The sequence below is a fragment of the Pan paniscus genome, chromosome 2, assembly GCF_029289425.2.
Source record: "Pan paniscus chromosome 2, NHGRI_mPanPan1-v2.0_pri, whole genome shotgun sequence".
NCBI classification, from domain to species: Eukaryota; Metazoa; Chordata; class Mammalia; order Primates; family Hominidae; genus Pan; species Pan paniscus.
The window spans coordinates 140330373-140349380 of NC_085926.1; the positions used below are offsets into that span (position 1 = coordinate 140330373).

The 19008-nt window shown below is 36.3% G+C and overlaps 1 protein-coding gene across 5 annotated transcripts in view; it reads right to left on the minus strand.

Moving 5' to 3' along the window:
- XRN1 (5'-3' exoribonuclease 1) overlaps positions 1-19008 on the minus strand; it is a 144553-nt gene that overhangs the window by 115311 nt on the left and 10234 nt on the right. For 4 of the 5 annotated variants that reach the window (XM_024928323.4, XM_008951916.4, XM_055110578.2 and 1 more), the window contains exons 2-10: positions 13364-13596; positions 5782-5879; positions 4464-4573; positions 4257-4367; positions 2582-2664; positions 1856-1943; positions 1603-1771; positions 493-560; positions 33-170 (exon numbers count right to left, since the gene is read on the minus strand). In XM_024928323.4, the coding sequence (XP_024784091.3) occupies positions 33-170; positions 493-560; positions 1603-1771; positions 1856-1943; positions 2582-2664; positions 4257-4367; positions 4464-4573; positions 5782-5879; positions 13364-13596 (1098 nt within the window). Of the gene's footprint in view, positions 1-32; positions 171-492; positions 561-1602; positions 1772-1855; positions 1944-2581; positions 2665-4256; positions 4368-4463; positions 4574-5781; positions 5880-13363; positions 13597-19008 lie in introns of those variants that run through there. The other variant, XM_055110579.2, reaches the window with a different exon arrangement.

Sequence of the window (19008 nt, forward strand, 5' to 3'; positions counted from 1 at the left end):
AACAATGAAAGGACACCTAAAAAAATAGACACCTTTAACTTTTTCTTTTCCTTGTAGTTCCTGGCTTCTTCTGCTGCGACACCTGCTGCTTCATTGAGGTACTTGTTACCAACTTTGCTTTCAAACCATTTTAGGTCCACAAAAACTTCACTGAAGTGCTCCCGATCAAACTGTACAGAAATATTTAAATTTATTTTTAAATAATTTAAGTATATCTAGAAGAATACAAATCAAACTTAAAACAGTGACTACTACTGGGGTATAGGAAATTGGAGAATGTTACTCTTTTATATATATGGGAGACCTCATGTGTTACTCTAAAAATACAAATAGAAAGCAAACAAAAATAAAATTAATTTAGGTAAAAGTGTTTATATTGAATAAGCAATTGGAATAGAATTATAAAACCCCTTTATTCTGGTATTACATAATTGGTGACTGATCATTTACAGCTACTCTGCGACAGGAAACCAAAAATTTCTAGTTACTTACATCTGATAGTTTCACAAGGTATTTCTCAAATCGAGGTAAGTTGAGGTGCCCACTTTCATTAATATAACCTAAAAGAAACAAAAATTTAAATCTGTACTAAAAGCTGACATTTTTTCTAAACAATTCTACAAAACTCTTTCTACAAAATGTTGAATGTTCATGTTCTACAGTACTAATCAAGAAAAAACAGTGTTGGACTATATCCAAACTGGCCCTAGTTTCTGTGAATTTTATGCTACTATAATATGCAACATGTAAGCACCAAAGCCAAATATAAGAAATTCCAGGTTCCACATAATAATAATCCAACATTTGGTAACAATTAATTAAATTAAATATGATCTATAATCTATCTAGATCATTTAATATGATATGTTAACTTAAGGACTGATGTTCTGCTACCCTGTGGTCTGTTTTATTAGGCATCACTATGTTTGTCAATTTTCTGTTTTCATTGAAAAATCACTGCTTCATAATAAACACTGTGATGCATATCCATTCGAAAAAAATTGAATTTCTATGCTTAAATATGAAAAAAGTAAAACCAATAAAGTATGCTGGCTTTCTTAAGGAATTAAAGGCAAAGATTAGACCGGGTGTGGTGGCTCATGCCTGTAATCCCAGCACTTTGGGAAGCCAGGTCACTTGAGGCCGAAGTTTGAGACCAGCCTGGTCAATATGGTAAAACCCCATCTCCACTAAAAATATAGAACTTAGCTGGGCATGGTGACACATGCCTGTAATCCCAGCTACTCAGGAGGCAGAGGCATGGGCATAGCTTGAATCCAGAAGGCAAACGTTGCACTGTCGCCACTGCACTCCAGCCTGGGCAATAGAGCAAGACCCCGTCTCAAAAAATAAATAAATAATAAAAAAAAGGCAAAGATTAGTTAGATATCAATAATTGAGGTTCGTTAACTCTGTTCACTTTCTTTCCTTGTGAATCACTGAAAATGACAACCTCAGAGGTTAGCACCTTAGACCAAAATAAATCCTCAATGTTTTTCTACTTTAGCTGTGAATGCAATAATCTACTAAACTAAGTCACATTTTTAGGGTAAGGTGGCACTAAATTAAAGTATCCTCGAGAGATTATTAAATTCTTCTTACCCCCAAGTTCTGGCAGGATGGTAACATATGTTCCATAAAGAAGAGGCAGTGCATCATGATTAATATGTAAATGAGGTAGATGAGGGATAAAATCATTACCAACAAGAAACCCCATCAAAATCCAATCATCTATTATCCTTTCAATATCATATTTAAATGTGATCTTTTCCTACAGTAAAATGGAGAACAAAGTCAAATCCAGTGAAAATTTCTGCAATGGAAATCCTTGGTCCATGGCTTTATTAATACTTACTTTTAATACTGAAAACTCATAGTCAATATACTCTCTCATTAAAGACAAGTGTAGAAGGTGAAATGTAGTTTCTTCTGGAGCACATACCCTGGAATTAGTCAGATGATCAAGATACAGCGAATTTTATTTTTAAGGTCCCAGCTTAAAAATGTAACAAAGCTTAAATCAAAAGTATCATCAGAAGATAGTAAGGTCTTGTAATTAAGGCATACAATTTATATGAAAGTTGCAGGGTAACAAAGATAAAAATACAATTGCAATAATAGATAATACATGTTAAAGTTCAAAACAATTGGTTTACATTATGTGTTCTGTGGAAGGATTCTCAGAATTAAGAAGTCCTAAATAACATATAGTAGAAGTAAGAAACTACTGAGATCTGGCCCATTTAAGGCTGGTCTTTTCAACAAATAATGCAAGGAAGATTGGATATCCACATGCAAAAGAATGAAGTTGGGCCCTTACCTTACACTACACACTAAAATTAACTCAAAATGAATCAAAGATCTAACCATAAAAGTTAAAACTTGAAAACTCCTAAAAAAAGAAAAATAAATGAGTTGGATTATAACAAAATTAAAAACGTTTGTGCATCAAAGGACACTATCAACATAGTGAAAAGGCAACCTACGGAATGAGATAAAGTATTTACAAATCATGTATCTGTTAAAGAATTACTATCCAGGCGTAATTTCTTTCTTCCAACATATATGCTATATAATTTACCGTTGTGTTTTTTTGCCACCAAATCGAACTTCTTCTCTTAAGAGAGAAAAATGTGCCTCATGACTTGTTAATCCAAGCATAATCTGTTGAAAAATGATTAAGAAATGTTTTTATTCTCCCATTTTTAATATTAGGTTCACAAAAGCAATTAAAAAACAATTCTATACAAGGAAGAATAAGAAATAATTAGCACATTAAATATACAAATAACAAAATATGATCTATTTGTAGGTAATGAATGAGATAAAGTGTACTTTTCTAAGAAAAATATGTTCACCTTAGCTCACATGCTTTTCATAACCATTACCCTATCCCCTGTCGCCTCTCCTCTTCCTATCCCTCCAAATCCCAAACATCTTCTCTTGGTTTTCACATATTTCTACTTGCCGTGGGGGAACTGGTTAGAAATTAGAGGCAGCAGCTTTTCTATGACCAAAGAATGCATGACTCTTTTGGAAACCAGGATAGCCCCAGTGTATGAAAACTCAGGAAAAAAAAAAAAATGGAAAAGAGCGCTTCCAGTTAATTTTCTCACATAGTATTCTTTTTTTTTTTTTTTTTTTTTGAGACAGAGTCTCGCTCTGTTGCCCAGGCTGGAGCAGTGGCGCGATCTTGGCTCACTGCAACCTCCACGTCCCAGGTTCAAGCAATTCTCCCTGCCTCAGCCTCCAGAGTAGCTGGGATTACAGGTATCTGCCTCTATGCCTGGCTAATTTTTGTATTTTTTAGTAGAGATGGGGTTTAGCCATGTTGGCCAGGCTGGTCTTGAACTCCTGACCTTAGATGATCTGGCCGCCTCGGCCTCCCAAAGATATGGGATTACAGGCATGAGCCACCTTGCCCGGCCTCTCACACAGTATTCTAATACCCCAAGTAAGTCAACAGTCTGTTGACACATATCAATCAAACGCCATGTACTTGCATACTGTTTATTTCAATCTTGATTCAAACAAGAAAACAAAATGAAACATTTATGAGGCAATCAGGGAAATGATAATACTAACTGGTTATTTCTATATTAAGAAAAGGTTAATTTCTCTTTTAGGTGGGATGATGGCATTGTGGTTATATATTTTTTCTTAAAAAAACACCTTAATCCTTTAGAGAAACATTATGAAACATATACAAATTAATGATAAAATGTTTAGGATTTGCTTTAATAATCGGGCGGGGAGCGGGTAGGAGGGAGAGGAGACAGATGATAAGGGGTAGAAATTTAAAATTATTTAAGTTAGATGAAGGGTATACGATGTTCATTATATTACCTTTTCTATTTTTGTTTATGCTTGAAAATTTCCATAATAAAAAGTTAATGCCAAAAAAAGTCTACTAAAGGTATATGGAGCATGGAGTTTTCAGATAAGGAGGTATTAAAAGCCAAGTATTAAGCCTGAGGGTAAAAAAGCAGCCCCATTTCTCTGACCTCGGCAAAGTATTCACAGCACTAAGATTAGTCACATCTGTAGACTAATTATAGAGATCTGTTGGTCAATGAACTATGGCTAAAAAGCTCATTTTCCAATGATTTTTAGAAATTTGGTAATGATAGAAGTAGCAATCATTATTGTGTCTCCAATATTTGTTGCCACAGCCAGTAAGCTTCCTGTACAAAATGAAATCTCTTAGATATTTAACTATCAATGCATAAGTTTATAATAATAAAAATTATACCTACCAAGTCAGCATCTAAACCATAAAGACAGTGTCTGGTGTTTGGATCATGATCTGGCTTTGCTTTCTCGGATCTGATAAATTCCATGATTTTATGCTCTCCTTCTCCAGGAGTCTAAATAAAATTGTTTTTTAAAATGCAGTAATATGGTATATGCTTGAGAATATTAAATAATTTTTTAAAACTCTTTAAATAAAAAAAGATAATAACCTCATGGCCTGAGAAGTAGATGGTAACTCCTTGCCATGACTTGTCTGTGGAAATTTTCATATTTACAAAATACTTCAGATGTTCATGTAACCTGGCCATAAATTCAGTTCCTAAAAATAATATTTTAAAAAGGTTAATCTAAGAAAGACATAAAAACATTAAGTTCTCAGTGACAACACATAACTGAATCTGAGTACGCAGGGAATAGCTAGGTAGGTATAGGATCTCCAAAGAAGGTCAAAAGCTCTCTTGCTTATCCTGAAAAACAAGTAATGTACTTTTCCCTTGCAAATATCACAACTGTTTCTAATGTCACCAGTCCCCCTAAATAGAATCAGTGTCACACAGGGAAAGTCAAGGAATTTTACTAGTGTCTCAGCACTGTGCTTCAGGAATTTTCATATAAGGGCAGAGTTTGAGATCTCTAATGAACCCCAACCTTCTATTTCTTCTGCTGAATTCTGAAGGTTTTTTTTTTTTTTAAGGCTTGCAGCTTAAATCAGATTGTCAATAATAATAATAATATTACTACTGAAATTATTATTCTGAAAAATTATTATTAATTTGGAACCTGAGTCTACAATGATTACATTTTGGGAAAGGCTCAGATGGTCAACAGTCAAAAGCAATACAGTCTAAAACCACAATCAGGATAAAACCAGTTGTTAAACTGAGCAATGTGTGACCAATGCACTTAAAGAAAGGGCAAATTACCACTGTTAGTAAAGAACTGATGAGAAAGTTAGATTTTAAGATTTTCATTCAAAGTAAAGAATTATATGATGTTAGACAAAGGTTGTAGAAGTATATAGAGTATGCTGCTGCATACAAAATTAAACATAATACTGATAAATTCATTTTCCTTAAAGTCATAAAAATCTTAACTAATTTTGAGAAGCAGAGTAGTAAGTGCCCTGGACTAGGAGAATCAGTTTCTTACTCTGACTACCACAATCTAGCTACATCAACTTGATAAGCTACAACCTCACTGAGTCTGTTTTAACATAAATAAATGGCAGGAATAGGACAGAAAGATATATAAACATAAGTTTCTTCAAGGTCTGCAATTCTGTCCACCTGGGAGATTCCTGCCCATATCTGCTCTAATTTATCTACATCTGAAAATCCCTACAGTTTTTGTAGGAGTATTTATGACCAAGGTGACCAAATCGTCTCATGAGCAAACATAAGTGGGAAAATACAGTAAATGGAACCCTAAGGCCAAAATAAATAGAGCATAGAAAATAAAATACATTTAAAAACCAAGTTTTCAATTTATATTTCAATTCTGTCATAATTTGTCTTTCAGTGAATTTACCTGGTGTGATACAGTTGGAATCAAATCTGGCCTCTGTAGGAAGAGTTTCTCCCTTCTCTACTGCCTTTTTAATTTTGTCTTCTGCCTCCTTTGCTGACCTTAAAGGTTAAGGGAAAAAAGTACCTTAAGTTTTCTGAAAAAAAGTGAAGATCTTTATATAAACTGCTATGTAGGTGCCTTTATAACTAAAATAGTAATTCACCAGTTTTAACGTTCAAAACATACAAGTTTTGAAATGATTATGATTGATAAAAGTGAGCCTCAGACTTGTCTGTTTTGTTTATTTAAAGAATTGAATTTTTCAGGCCAGGTGCAGTGGCTCATGCCTGTAATCCCAATATTTTGGGAGGCCAAGGTGGGAAGAACAATTGAGTCTAGGAGTTCAAGACCAGCTTGGGCAACAAAGCAAGATCCCATCTCTACAAAAATAAAAAAAATTATTAGCCAGGTACAGGGGCATGTGCCTATAGTCTCAGCTAGTTGGGAGGCTGAGGCAAAAGGATCCCTTGAGCCCAGGAGCTCAAGATTGCAATGAGTGATGATTGTACCCACTGCACTCCAGGCTGTGTGACACAGTGAGTCTCTGTCTCATTTAAAAAAAAAAAATTTGAATTTTTCGGATTAGGAATACAGAAGTAGGACATTTTAACAGAATGCTAAAAACATAAAATAATTCTTGTCACAAATATATGGCAAATTCATTCTAAAAATAAGATCAAAAGTATAGCTTTAAATGTTCATTATATATACATCTAATGATAATGACATTTAATGATCTTAATCATCATTTAATGTATACATTTAAGATCATTAAAATTATCCCTAAGATTACATAAAAATACAATTATAAAATTGAAATATCTATCTTTGTGTTTCCTAAAAACATTTAAAATGAAAGCCTAATGACATTAATGAAATCAACTGCAAAATCATCACATTTTTGAGGCAACAGAATTTACTAGAAAGAACCTGAGTTTTACAGTCAGGCAAACCTGGATTTGAATATGGGTGTCCTACTACCTGCCTGACTTCTACTGCCACCCCTTTGCAGCGTACCAGCATGCCACATGGCATACAAGTTAGGAAGCTCTGCTTTGAGTATAGTTTCTACAGCCTTGCTACTAGCTTCATCTACTGTGCCCCACAGAATTCTATTTCTGTGATGAACAAACTCTTCTTCAAGTTTAACTTCTCTCTCACCAACCTCTTTAACATAACAAAAACTCTGAGGATATCAACTCGTTTGTATTATCTGCAATGTCTTCTTTCCTCTTTTCTTCCCTTCCTTCTTTGGCTGACCAAACGATTATTCAATGTTGTTATGTCACAAGGTCTTGGGATATAACAAAAGAGAAATTATTCTTGGCCAGGTGCGGTGGCTCACACCTGTAATCCCAGCACTTTGGGAGGCCAAGGCAGGTGGATTATCTAAGGTCAGGAGTTTGAGACCAGCCTGGCCAACATGGTGAAACCCCATCTCTATTAAAAATACAAAAAGAATTAGCCAGGTGTGGTGGTGCGGCCTGTAGTCCCAGCTACTTGGGAGGCTGAGACAGGAGATTCGCTTGAACCCAGGAGGCAGAGGCCATAGTGAGCCGAGATCACATCACTGCACTCCAGCTTGGGCGAGACAGAGCAAGACTCTCCAAAAAAAAAAAAAAAAAAAAAAAAAAAAAAAAAAAAAAATTTATGTTCTGAGATTACACTCTAGTAGGGAGGTAGAAAATTAAACAGCCATAATGTTTAATCTGGATGCAATAAAGAAAATGTTTGACAGGAACAAGGTAAGACTATTGAAGTAATCTAGATTAAGATAATGGTAGTCTAGGCTGAGACAGTAGCATTAAAGATGAAAAGAAGTAGACAGATGTGACAAATTTGAGACTGGATAAAGAGGACTGGATGTGAGGAATGAGGAAGAGCGAGAAGTCCAAATAACTCTTGGACTTTTGGATTAGGTAGCTAGTGGCAGGTGTTGCCATTCATTGAAATAGGAAACACAGAAGGCAGACTGTTTTAAGGGGAAGATGAGTTCAGTTCTAAATATGTTAACCCTGAAGTATATCTGGGGTTTCCAAAAGGAGACATTCAGTAGGCATTTGGATATATAGGAGCTTAGAAGAAAGCGATCCACCAGAAAGATAAATTTAGAGTCATCAGCAGAGACATAGTAATCAAAGCCATTGGATGAAATCACTCAGAGCCTAGGACAGAAACTTAAGAAACATTAATATTTAAGAAACACAAAGGAAGAAAAGAAGACAAGGAGACTAAGAAAGTACAAAGAGAGAATGTGGTTACATGATGGTCAAGGAAAGGGAGAAGCTCAAGCAAAGAATGGTCAACACTGTTAAATGCTGTGGATAAATGAAATAAGTTGAAGAAAGAAGTATTCTTTGGATTTAGCCATAATCTTCTTTTTTTTTTTTTTGAGACAGAGTTTCACTCTCGCCCAGGCTGGAGTGCAGTGGTGCGATCTCGGCTCACTGCATCCTCCGCCTCCTGAGTTTAAGCAATTCTCTGCCTCACCCTCCCGAGTAGCTGGGATTACAGGCGACCACCACCACACCTGGCTAATTGTTTTTGTATTTTTAGTAGAGACGGGGTTTCACCACCTTGGCTAGGCTGATCTTGAACTCCTGACCTTGTGATCCACCCGCCTCGGCCTCCCAAAGTGCTGGGATTACAGGTGCGAGCCACCACGCCCGGCCTGGATTTAGCTGTAATCTTGTCAGGAAATTTTAGTGGCATGGTGGGGATAAAAGAAGGCAGATTTAGAAATAAGTAAAACAGGGAATTATGAATGGAGAAGGTCATCACTGTAGAGAATGGCAGAAAACTGACTAGGGGATTTCTAGGAAAAATGTAGTGCTCAATACCAGCACAGTATTTAATAAATGCTTGTGGTGGTTATAATGCATTGGCCCTCAACTTCCATTCCATTTCCTTTTAGTTTACCTTCTGATACCAGGTAGGTTAGAAAGTTCTCAGGCTTCCCTGAAGCTTAGAGTCTTCATATGACTCAGATTTTGCCAATTAGATGCCTCCATATAAGGTTTGGAAAGTGGAAGTGTGGTGGTGCCTGCATCACAATTGAGGCACTGGAGCTCTGGTATGTCTGTATATTTCAGCAATGGTAAAGATCCCAGTATTCAGTATCTTTAGAGGTGCTGATAAGCAAGGAACAGGGAATCAGTTTTTTTCAGTGCAGATCTAGCAGGTGCACTGTAGCTCTGGAACAGATGCAGCTGTAGCTTCCTAATTGCTGAATTGTAACTATAGTGATGTATTCTTAGAGCCCCAAGTGACAGCTTCTTAATTATTGGATCACAGATAAAGGAGTAAGTTCCCGAAACCACCCATTTTGGTAGGGGGCTCTGAACTCCTCATGTTACCTGAATGTGGTAATAGTTCTGCCACTGGTGAGTCAGTTCTGTAGTGCTGTTTGGGAAGTTATCCCTTACGGCTCATCTAGATTCCCGCCCTTTTGGCTTTACAGTGATTTTTATAAACACCCAATTCCCTGAATTACACCCCTTTTTGTCTGAAATAGCTAGAGTGCTTTCTATCACCTGCAACTGAACCCAGACTGATGTAGTAGGTTTATAAAATCCCTCCTTAACACTAGATTTTCTAGTCTAGTGGCTCCCAAAAACTACTTTAACAAATACCAGGTTGCCTGTTCACTCTGATGGTAGTTTCTTTTGCTGTGCAGAAGCTCTTTAGTTTAATTAGATCCCATTTGTCAATTTTGGCTTTTGTTGCCATTGCTTTTGGTGTTTTGGACATCAAGTCCTTGCCCATGCCTATGTCCTGAATGGTAATGCCTAGGTTTTCTTCTAGGGTTTTTATGGTTTTAGGTCTAACGTTTAAATCTTTAATCCATCTTGAATTGATTTTTGTATAAGGTGTAAGGAAGGGATCCAGTTTCAGCTTTCTACATATGGCTAGCCAGTTTTCCCAGCACCATTTATTAAATAGGGAATCCTTTCCCCATTGCTTGTTTTTCTCAGGTTTGTCAAAGATCAGATAGTTGTATATATGTGGTGTTATTTCTGAGGGCTCTGTTCTGTTCCATTGATCTATATCTCTGTTTTGGTACCAGTACCATGCTGTTTTGGTTACTGTAGCCTTGTAGTATAGTTTGAAGTCAGGTAGTGTGATGCCTCCAGCTTTGTTCTTTTGGCTTAGGATTGACTTGGCGATGCGGGCTCTTTTTTGGTTCCATATGAACATTAAAGTAGTTTTTTCCAATTCTGTGAAGAAAGTCATTAGTAGCTTTATGGGGATGGCGTTGAATCTGTAAATTACCTTGGGAAGTATGGCCACAAAATGGGAGAAAATTTTCGCAACCTACTCATCTGACAAAGGGCTAATATCCAGAATCTACAACAAACTCAAACAAATTTACAAGAAAAAAACAAACAACTCCATCAAAAAGTGGGCGAAGGACATGAACAGACACTTCTCAAAAGAAGACATTTATGCAGCCAAAAAACACATGAAAAAATGCTCATCATCACTGGCCATCAGAGAAATGCAAATCAAAACCACAATGAGATACCATCTCACACCAGTTAGAATGGCAATCATTAAAAAGTCAGGAAACAACAGGTGCTGGAGAGGATGTGGAGAAATAGGAACACTTTTACACTGTTGGTGGGACTGTAAACTAGTTCAACCATTGTGGAAGTCAGTGTGGCGATTCCTCAGGGATCTAGAACTGGAAATACCATTTGACCCAGCCATGCCATTACTGGGTATATACCCAAATGACTATAAATCATGCTGCTATAAAGACACATGCACACGTATGTTTATTGCGACATTATTCACAATAGCAAAGACTTGGAACCAACCCAAATGTCCAACAATGATAGACTGGATTAAGAAAATGTGGCACATATACACCATGGAATACTATGCAGCCATAAAAAATGATGAGTTCATGTCCTTTGTAGGGACATGGATGAAATTGGAAATCATCATTCTCAGTAAACTATCACAAGAACAAAAAACCAAACACCGCATATTCTCACTCATAGGTGGGAATTGAACAATAAGATCACATGGACACAGGAAGGGGAATATCACACTCTGGGGACTGTGGTGGGGTGGGGGGGGGGGAGGGATAGCATTGGGAGATATACCTAATGCTAGATGACGAGTTAGTGGGTGCAGCGCACCAGCATGGCACATGTATACATATGTAACTAACCTGCACAATGTGCACATGTACCCTAAAACTTAAAGTATAATAAAAAAAAAGAAAGAAAAATAAAGATTCACATCCACAGTTTCAAAAAAAAAAAAAAAACAAACAAACAAATACCAGGGGAGTATGGTAAAAAATAGTTCCCAGGAGTTTCTCAACTACTAGAGATTCTGATAGAGTAAGTCTTGGGTGGTATTTGAGAATTTAAATATTACTCAGAGACGGCCCTTGCCTTCAAAGATCTCACAGTCTTTCTAAAAATTTCAGTATCTTTTTTCTTTTGATATTGAAATCAGTACTTTTTGCCATCCTCTTCCTCTCACCGGCAGCCTTCTTCAAAGCACCGTCCCACCTTCTTTGATGACTTCCACATTGGATGTGCAGATGGTCTTTCCACTCCTTTACTTGCCATTATGATTGAAGGACTCATTATGCTAATGACCCGTCAAACACTCTCCACTAGGGATTTCTTGCCTTCAATTCTAACCTTTACTTCTGTTACCCATGAACCGGGACACAGCCTGATCTCACTGTTACATAGAAATATTCCACATGTCCAGGAATGAACTTTAAAATCCTAGTGTGTAACCTCTTCTCATCCTTTTACTTCTCCTACCGCCTAAGTCACACAGTGGTGCTGATAATACCCTGAATTTCCTAACTTAGCTCACTTCTCACAGTCCATCAATTGCATTCTGATCTCACTTGCCTTTCTGCCCAATCTGGACTTATGCTCAGTCAAAAATCAGCATCTAACCCAGAGTCTGGGCATTCAATACATGTTTGTTGAATTAAGTTAAGTGTCAATAATGTTCTCATTAGAAGAATCTCTTAGTTCACTTTGTAGTTACCATCCCAGGGCAGACTACTATTGGAGCTTTTCTCTACTACAGTACTATCATTTGCAAATTATCAATGAGAAGTATAAAAACTAGTGACAGAAAACAAAAGTGTGACTTTATAAGCAAGGAACAGGGAATCAGTTTTTTTCAGTACAGATCTAGCAACTGCACTGTAGCTTGGGAACTAACAGATGCAGCAGTAGCTTCCTAATTGCTGAACTGTAACTACAGTGATGTATTCTTAGAGCCCCAGGTGACACCAAAACCTGGCCAGACGTGGTGGCTCACACCTGTAATCCCAGCACTTTGGGAGGCCAAGGTAGGCAGATCACTTGAGGTCAGGAGTTCAAGACCAGCCTGGCCAACAGAGTGAAACCCTGTCTCTATTAAAAATATTAAAAATTGGCTGGGCACAGTGGCTCACACCTGTAATCCCAGCACTGTGGGAGGCTGAGGTGGGTGGATCACCTGAGATGAGGAGTTTGAGATCAGCCTGGCCAACGTGGTGAAACTCCGTCTCTACTAAAAATACAACAATTAGCTGGGTGTGGTGGCGGGCACCTGTAATCACAGCTACTTGGGAGGCTGAGGCAGGAGAATCACTTGTGCCTGGGAGGCGGAGGTTGTAATGAGCCGAGATCGCACCATTGCACTCCAGCCTGGGCGACAAGAGCAAAACTCCATCTCAAAAAAAAAATTATATATAATATTAAAAAAATATATATTTATATATATTATATAAATTATATAATATATACAATAATATATATAATATATAATATATATAATATAATACATTATATAATATATAACATATAATATATTATATTATAATATATAAAAATATATTATATAATATATTATATAATATATATATTTTAATATATATAATTTTTTGAGACGGAGTTTTGCATATATATGCAAAAATATATAAATATATTTATATATAAAATATATAAATATATAAATATATTTATATATAAAATATATAATATATATTTTATATATAAATATATTAAAATGTTTTATATATAAAATTTATTTTATATATATATAATTTATTATATATATAATTTATTTTATATATATATAATTTATTTCATATATATAAAATTTATTTCATATATATATAAAATTAGCTGGGTCCGGTGGCGCTTGCCTGTAATCCCAGCTACTTAAGAGGCTGAGGCACCGATAATCACTTGAACTGGGGAGGCAGATATTACAGTGAGCTAAGACTGTACCACTGCACTCCAGCCTGGGTGATAGAGTGAGATTCTGTCTCAACAAACAAAGAAACAAACGAACAAGAGAACCTCCAACATATGTTTTGAGAAAGGACATCTCACTGAGTTCCTAACTCATTACTCGACTGGTAAAATATGACACTGAGATATTTCCATTTCTGGGGGAGTTTACGCAGAAAATAAACATGAACAGAAGATTGTGTTAAATCAATTATCTTTAAAATAACATATTTTTACTAAGCTAAATAATATTCCAAAATAAAACATAAATGTTTTACCTAAAACGCCTCCCACGCTGCTGGTTCATTTTTGCTCGAGGAGCCACACCATCTACAGCCATAAAGAACACTTTCCTGGGTTTAATAATGCGAAACAACACCTCCAGGTAGTGAAAAATATCAGTAAAGATTTTATCATCTGAAATTCTAAAGTGAACATCATCATCATTAGGATGGGAGCAGTGATGTATAATTCCATTCATATCCAGGTACAAGTTGTCAAATTCAGGAATCTGAAAAACAAAGAAAAATGCTTGAGATCATTTATTTTAATCAACTACAGATATCTTAAGCAGCAGGGAAAAGTGATTATAGAATGATAAAAAGCAGGATTTGTGTATTCTATTATACAAAAACTGAGTAAACAATCACAGATGAATACAAAAAGTAAAGAATTGGTAATATGGTGACAAATTTGGTTTTATATAATGCACCAATGACTTGATCAAATTTACTGTCAGAAAATAATCTACTTATTCAAAATAATAAGCTCCAAGAAAACACCAAATAAAGTGCTTGGTTCATTTGGTACTCAAAATATTAGTTTCGTTCCTTCCTACCATTTGACACTAACTCCTCAAAACCTCAATTTCCTCTATAATGGGTAACAAAAAGCCCATTTACATCAAAAGGCTGTTTGTACATGGTTACTGAAACATTTAACATATGATGTAAAGCCTAATTGTATACTTAATTTCACTGAAGCAGTCACTGATTGGTTATATTAATTTTTAAAATGTTAGATTATGCCAAGAAATTTATGAAACTGAAACCTGAAAAACAGATTTCTTGTTTGTGATATGTGGGTTAATAATTTGTAAGCTCCGAATAACAAACATCTGCTTTTATAAGAAGACCTTAATGGCTCTCTCATTTATTTTTCCTCTATTTAAATGTTTGTGTTGGAACTCTTGGTCCCACCAGGAACAAAAATTTTTTTAACTAAAAAGAAAAAAAAGTAAATGTTTGTGAGGAAGGGGAACATTACTGAAACAAATACACATTAAGATGGAACTGAAATGGGTGAAGCTAAAGAGTTATATTTTGTACTGTAATAAAAGAATCTTAGAATAGAGTCTGCCTTACATATTCATTAAAGTAAATTACTTTGAATTTTTTCCTTGTATAAACATAATAGAAATCACTTCTGAAACAGTAATTCAAGTTTTACAACACGTACAAGTAACAATATATTTTCCTGCTACTGAGAAAATGGCATGCCTTTGAGTTTTGGGAGTGAAAAGTTTTGGTCTCTGAATCAATGAACACCATCAAAACATATTTTTATGAAATACCTATTTATATAGTATTGTATGTACAAGAATAACATAAAAATTCTGGAATGTTCTTACTAACAGGCTGAACTGAAATGACAGTTGTAACCATGAGATTTTTAAAGTGCACTCAAGATTTACTGTTTATTCCAAGAAATCTTAAAACCTCAATGAAAATCTCAGTGTGACTTTTCAACAGGGGTATTTTATTTATTTTTATTTTTATTTTTTGAGACATGGTCTCGATCTGTCACCCAGGCTGGAGTGCAGTGGTGCGATCTCGGCTCACTGCAGCCTCCACCTCCCAGGCTCAAGCAATCCTCCCACCTCAACCTTCAGTGTAGCTGGGACCACTGACACATGCCAACAAACGTGATAATTTCATATCTTTTTCACACGCTAATTTTCATATCTTTTGTACGAAAAAATACCAGCCATGTTGCCCAGGTTGGTCTTGAATTCCCGAGCTCAAGCGATTTGCCTGCCCAGGCCTCCCAAAGTGATGGGATTACTACAGGTGTGAGCCACTGCGCCTGGCCTCAGCATCAACGACTTGATCAAATTTTTTTTTTTACACTTTTTTTTTTTTTTTTTTTTTACATTTTACAGAACGATTTTCCAAAGTTTTCCTAGGAGAATAAATACGCAATAATAGCCAAGACGAGTATTAAAAAGAAGAGTAAGCTGGGTGTGGCAGCACGTGTCTGTTCTAGCTACTTGAGAGACTGAAGTGAGAGAATCTTTGAACCCACAGGTTCAAGGCTGCAGTGAGTGGTGATTGCATCACCAAACTCCAGCCTGGGAGACAGAGTAAGACCCTTTGTCTCTATAAAACAAACAAACAAAAAGAAGAATCAAAGGAAATTTGCCCTAGATAAGTTATCAGACAGATGGTTTGAATGGAAATTTAGTATATAAAAAATAAAACTCCATCTTACGCTAAAACAAAAGAAATTCCAGAAGGATTAAAAATTTTACTGTAAGAAATGTAACAAAAAAATTACATACAAATATTTTAAAACTCTTAGGGTAGGAAAAGCCAGAAATCATAAAGCAAATAAATGGTAGAGTTATCTAAAAATGTATTGTTTTACATATATAGGGTTAAAAAGCGCCATATATAATTCAATTAAAAATGACAAAACGTAGGGAAATGTTTGCAAATTAGAAGTCAACATCTCTGGCCGGGCGCGGTGGCTCACGCCTGTAATCCCAGCACTTTGAGAGGCCGAGGAGGGCAGATCACGAGGTCAGGAGATCGCGACCATCCTGGCTAACACGGTGAAACCCCGTCTCTACTAAAAAAATACAAAAAAATTAGCTGGGCTTGGTGGCAGGCGCCTGTAGTCTCAGCTACTCGGGAGACTGAGGCAGGAGAATGGCATGAACCCAGGAGGCGGAGCTTGCAGTGAGCGGAGATCGAGCCACTGCACTCCAGCCTGGGCAACTGAGCAAGACTCTGTATCAAAAAAAAAAAAAAAAGAAGTCAACATCTCTAACACATAAAAAATACTGAAATACTGAAATATAAGAAAAAGAGCAAATTTTTGACTGGGCACGGTGGCTCACACCTGTAATCCCAGCATTTTGGGGGCCAAGGTAGGTGGATCACTTGAGGTCAGGAGTTCAAGATCAGCCTGGCCAACAAAGTGAAACCATCTCTACCAAAAATAGAAAAATTAGCCTGGGTGGTGGCGCATGCCTGTAATCCCAGGTACTTAGAAGGCTGAAGCATGAGAATCGCTTGCACCTGGGAGGTGGAGGTTCCAGTGAGCTGAGATCATGCCACTGCACTCCAGCCTTGGCAACAGAGTGAAACTGTCCCCACCCCAAAAAAAAAAAAAAAAAAAAAGGCCAGGTGCAGTGGCTCACGCCTGTAATCCCAGCACTTTGGGAGGCCAAGGCGGGTGGATCACAAGGTCAGGAGATCGAGACCATTCTGTGAATGGTGAAACCCCATCTCTACTAAAAATACAAAAAATTAGCTGGGCGTGGTGGTGGGCGCCTGTAGTCCCAGCTACCCGGGAGGCTGAGGCGGGAGAATGGCGTGAACCCAGGAGGCGGAGCTTGCAGTGAGCTGAGATCGTGCCGCTGCACTCCAGCCTGGGCGACAGAGCGAGACTCCACCTCAAAAAAAAAAAACAAAAACAAAAAAAAAAACAAATTTTTAAAGCAATCACAGAAAATGGAAAGCAATTCAGAAATGAATAAACAAAAAAGTCATAAGTCTAATAAGCACATGAAAAGATGTTCACCATCCAAAATTTCTCATTGAAATAACACATCATTTTCCCACATTAGTAAAAATTAAAGAGACTGATGTTACCCAGTATTAACAGGGCTTTGGGGAAGCACATATTTCATGTTATTAAAAGCAATGGCTGGCATTTATTATGCAATTATTAGGTATTAAACATTAGGCTAAATATGTATATTCATTCTCTGACTTAATTATAACAACCTTAAAAGATAAATATTTAGCATTCTAATTTTAGAGAAAAGTCGTGGAGCTAGAAAAACAGAAATAGGGTTTATACCCAATAGTTTGAGACTAGAATGTAAATTGGCATAACTAATCACAAAGTACGAATTAAAATTTGACCCAGGATTTCTACTAATGAAAATTTATCCTGAAAAATAATCAGATATGATTAACTTGTAAAGATGAAGTATAAAATATTCATGGCAGTATTGTACAGAAAAGATAAAAATAGAAAACTGATGATGGTACATCCATACAATGGAATTCAACACAGCAATTACAAATTATGAAATAGATTCATATTTGGCATGGAATAATATGCATAATATATATCATCAAGTGACAAAGGCAGGGTATAAAACAGCAGGTAAAGTATCCTATTTATAGGAAATATTTATTTACATACATATCTGCATAGAAAAGTTAGAAAGTATATAAAAACAAGATGTTACCATGTTTTTATATGGTTAGGGGTCAACCATGGATGATGAAAGCTTTTTACTTTCCTCTAGACTATACAATAGTTTTTATATTTTTCCGCATTATCTGAATTTTTTAAAATAATGAGCATATATTACCTTTATAATCTAAAAAATACCCCATATAATTTTCCTTTTAGAAAAGAAATATTTGAAAAATTCTCTTAGGTTTCAGACTAGTAAGAAAGACAAAGAATAATTAATCATTGGCCAATGTGTTGAATAAAGTGAGAACATGCAGTAGAACTTTGCTCCCATACAAAGAGATTACTGATAATGTAGTTTCTCTCCTCAGTTATTACATTGGCAAGTTAGACATTTCAAGGTTATTTTATACTCTCTGCCTTCTCCAATCCCATATCCAATTAGTCACTGAGGTATTTTTCTTTTTAATTTAACATCCAAAATGTTTCTAGAATCTTACCATCTTATCCATTTCCACTGTCTTAGGTAATCTCATCCTTTTCTCTATGCCCAGATCTCCCACACTGGTCCATGCCCCTCAGTTTCCCAACAGAACTGCTTGCTTCCAGTTTTCTCTCTCACCACAGTTTAGCTAGTTTTCTAAAACATAATCTGATCACATTGCTTCCTTACCTAAACCCAAAGGATACTACAAATCCTTAATAGCATAAAAGGTCCTGCATGACTTGGCTGCTATTTTCCCCACCAATCCTATATTCTTTCCTCTTTCTACATATCTTTACAAGCTACTACAAGAAAACATTTAGGAAAATCTCTAGGACATTGGTCTGGGCAAAAATGTCTTAAGTAATATCCCACAAGCATAGGAAACTAAAGCAAAAATGGAGAAATGGGATCACATCAAGTTAAAAAGCTTCTGCACAGCATAGGAAACAATCAGCAAAGTGAAGAGACAACCCATGGAATGGAAGAAATGTATTTGCAAACTACTCACCTGACAAGGGATTAATAATCAGAATATACAACGAGCTCAAACAACTCTATAGGATGAAATCTAATAATCCAATCAAAAATGGGCAAAAGATCTGAACAGACATTTCTCAAAAAAGGACACACAAATGGCAAATAGGCACATGACAAGGTGCTCAACATGACTGATCATCAGAGAAACGCAAATCAAAACTACAATGAGATATCATCTTACCCCAGTTAAAATGGCCTTTATCCAAAAGACAGGCTACAACAAATGCTAGCAAGGATGTAGAGAAAAGGGAACCCTCGTACACTGTTGGCAGGAATGTAAATTAGTACAACCACTATGAAGAACAGTTTGAAGGTTCTTCAAAAAACTAAAAATAACTAGAATCCAGCAGCCCAGACCCCTTTCTTTGTGGTCAAGAAAGGTGGGAAAACAGGTGCAGGACTGCTACATTGGGGAGCGTAACTAATCCGATAGGCAGAGGTCCGTGGGGGGTTACGCACCCT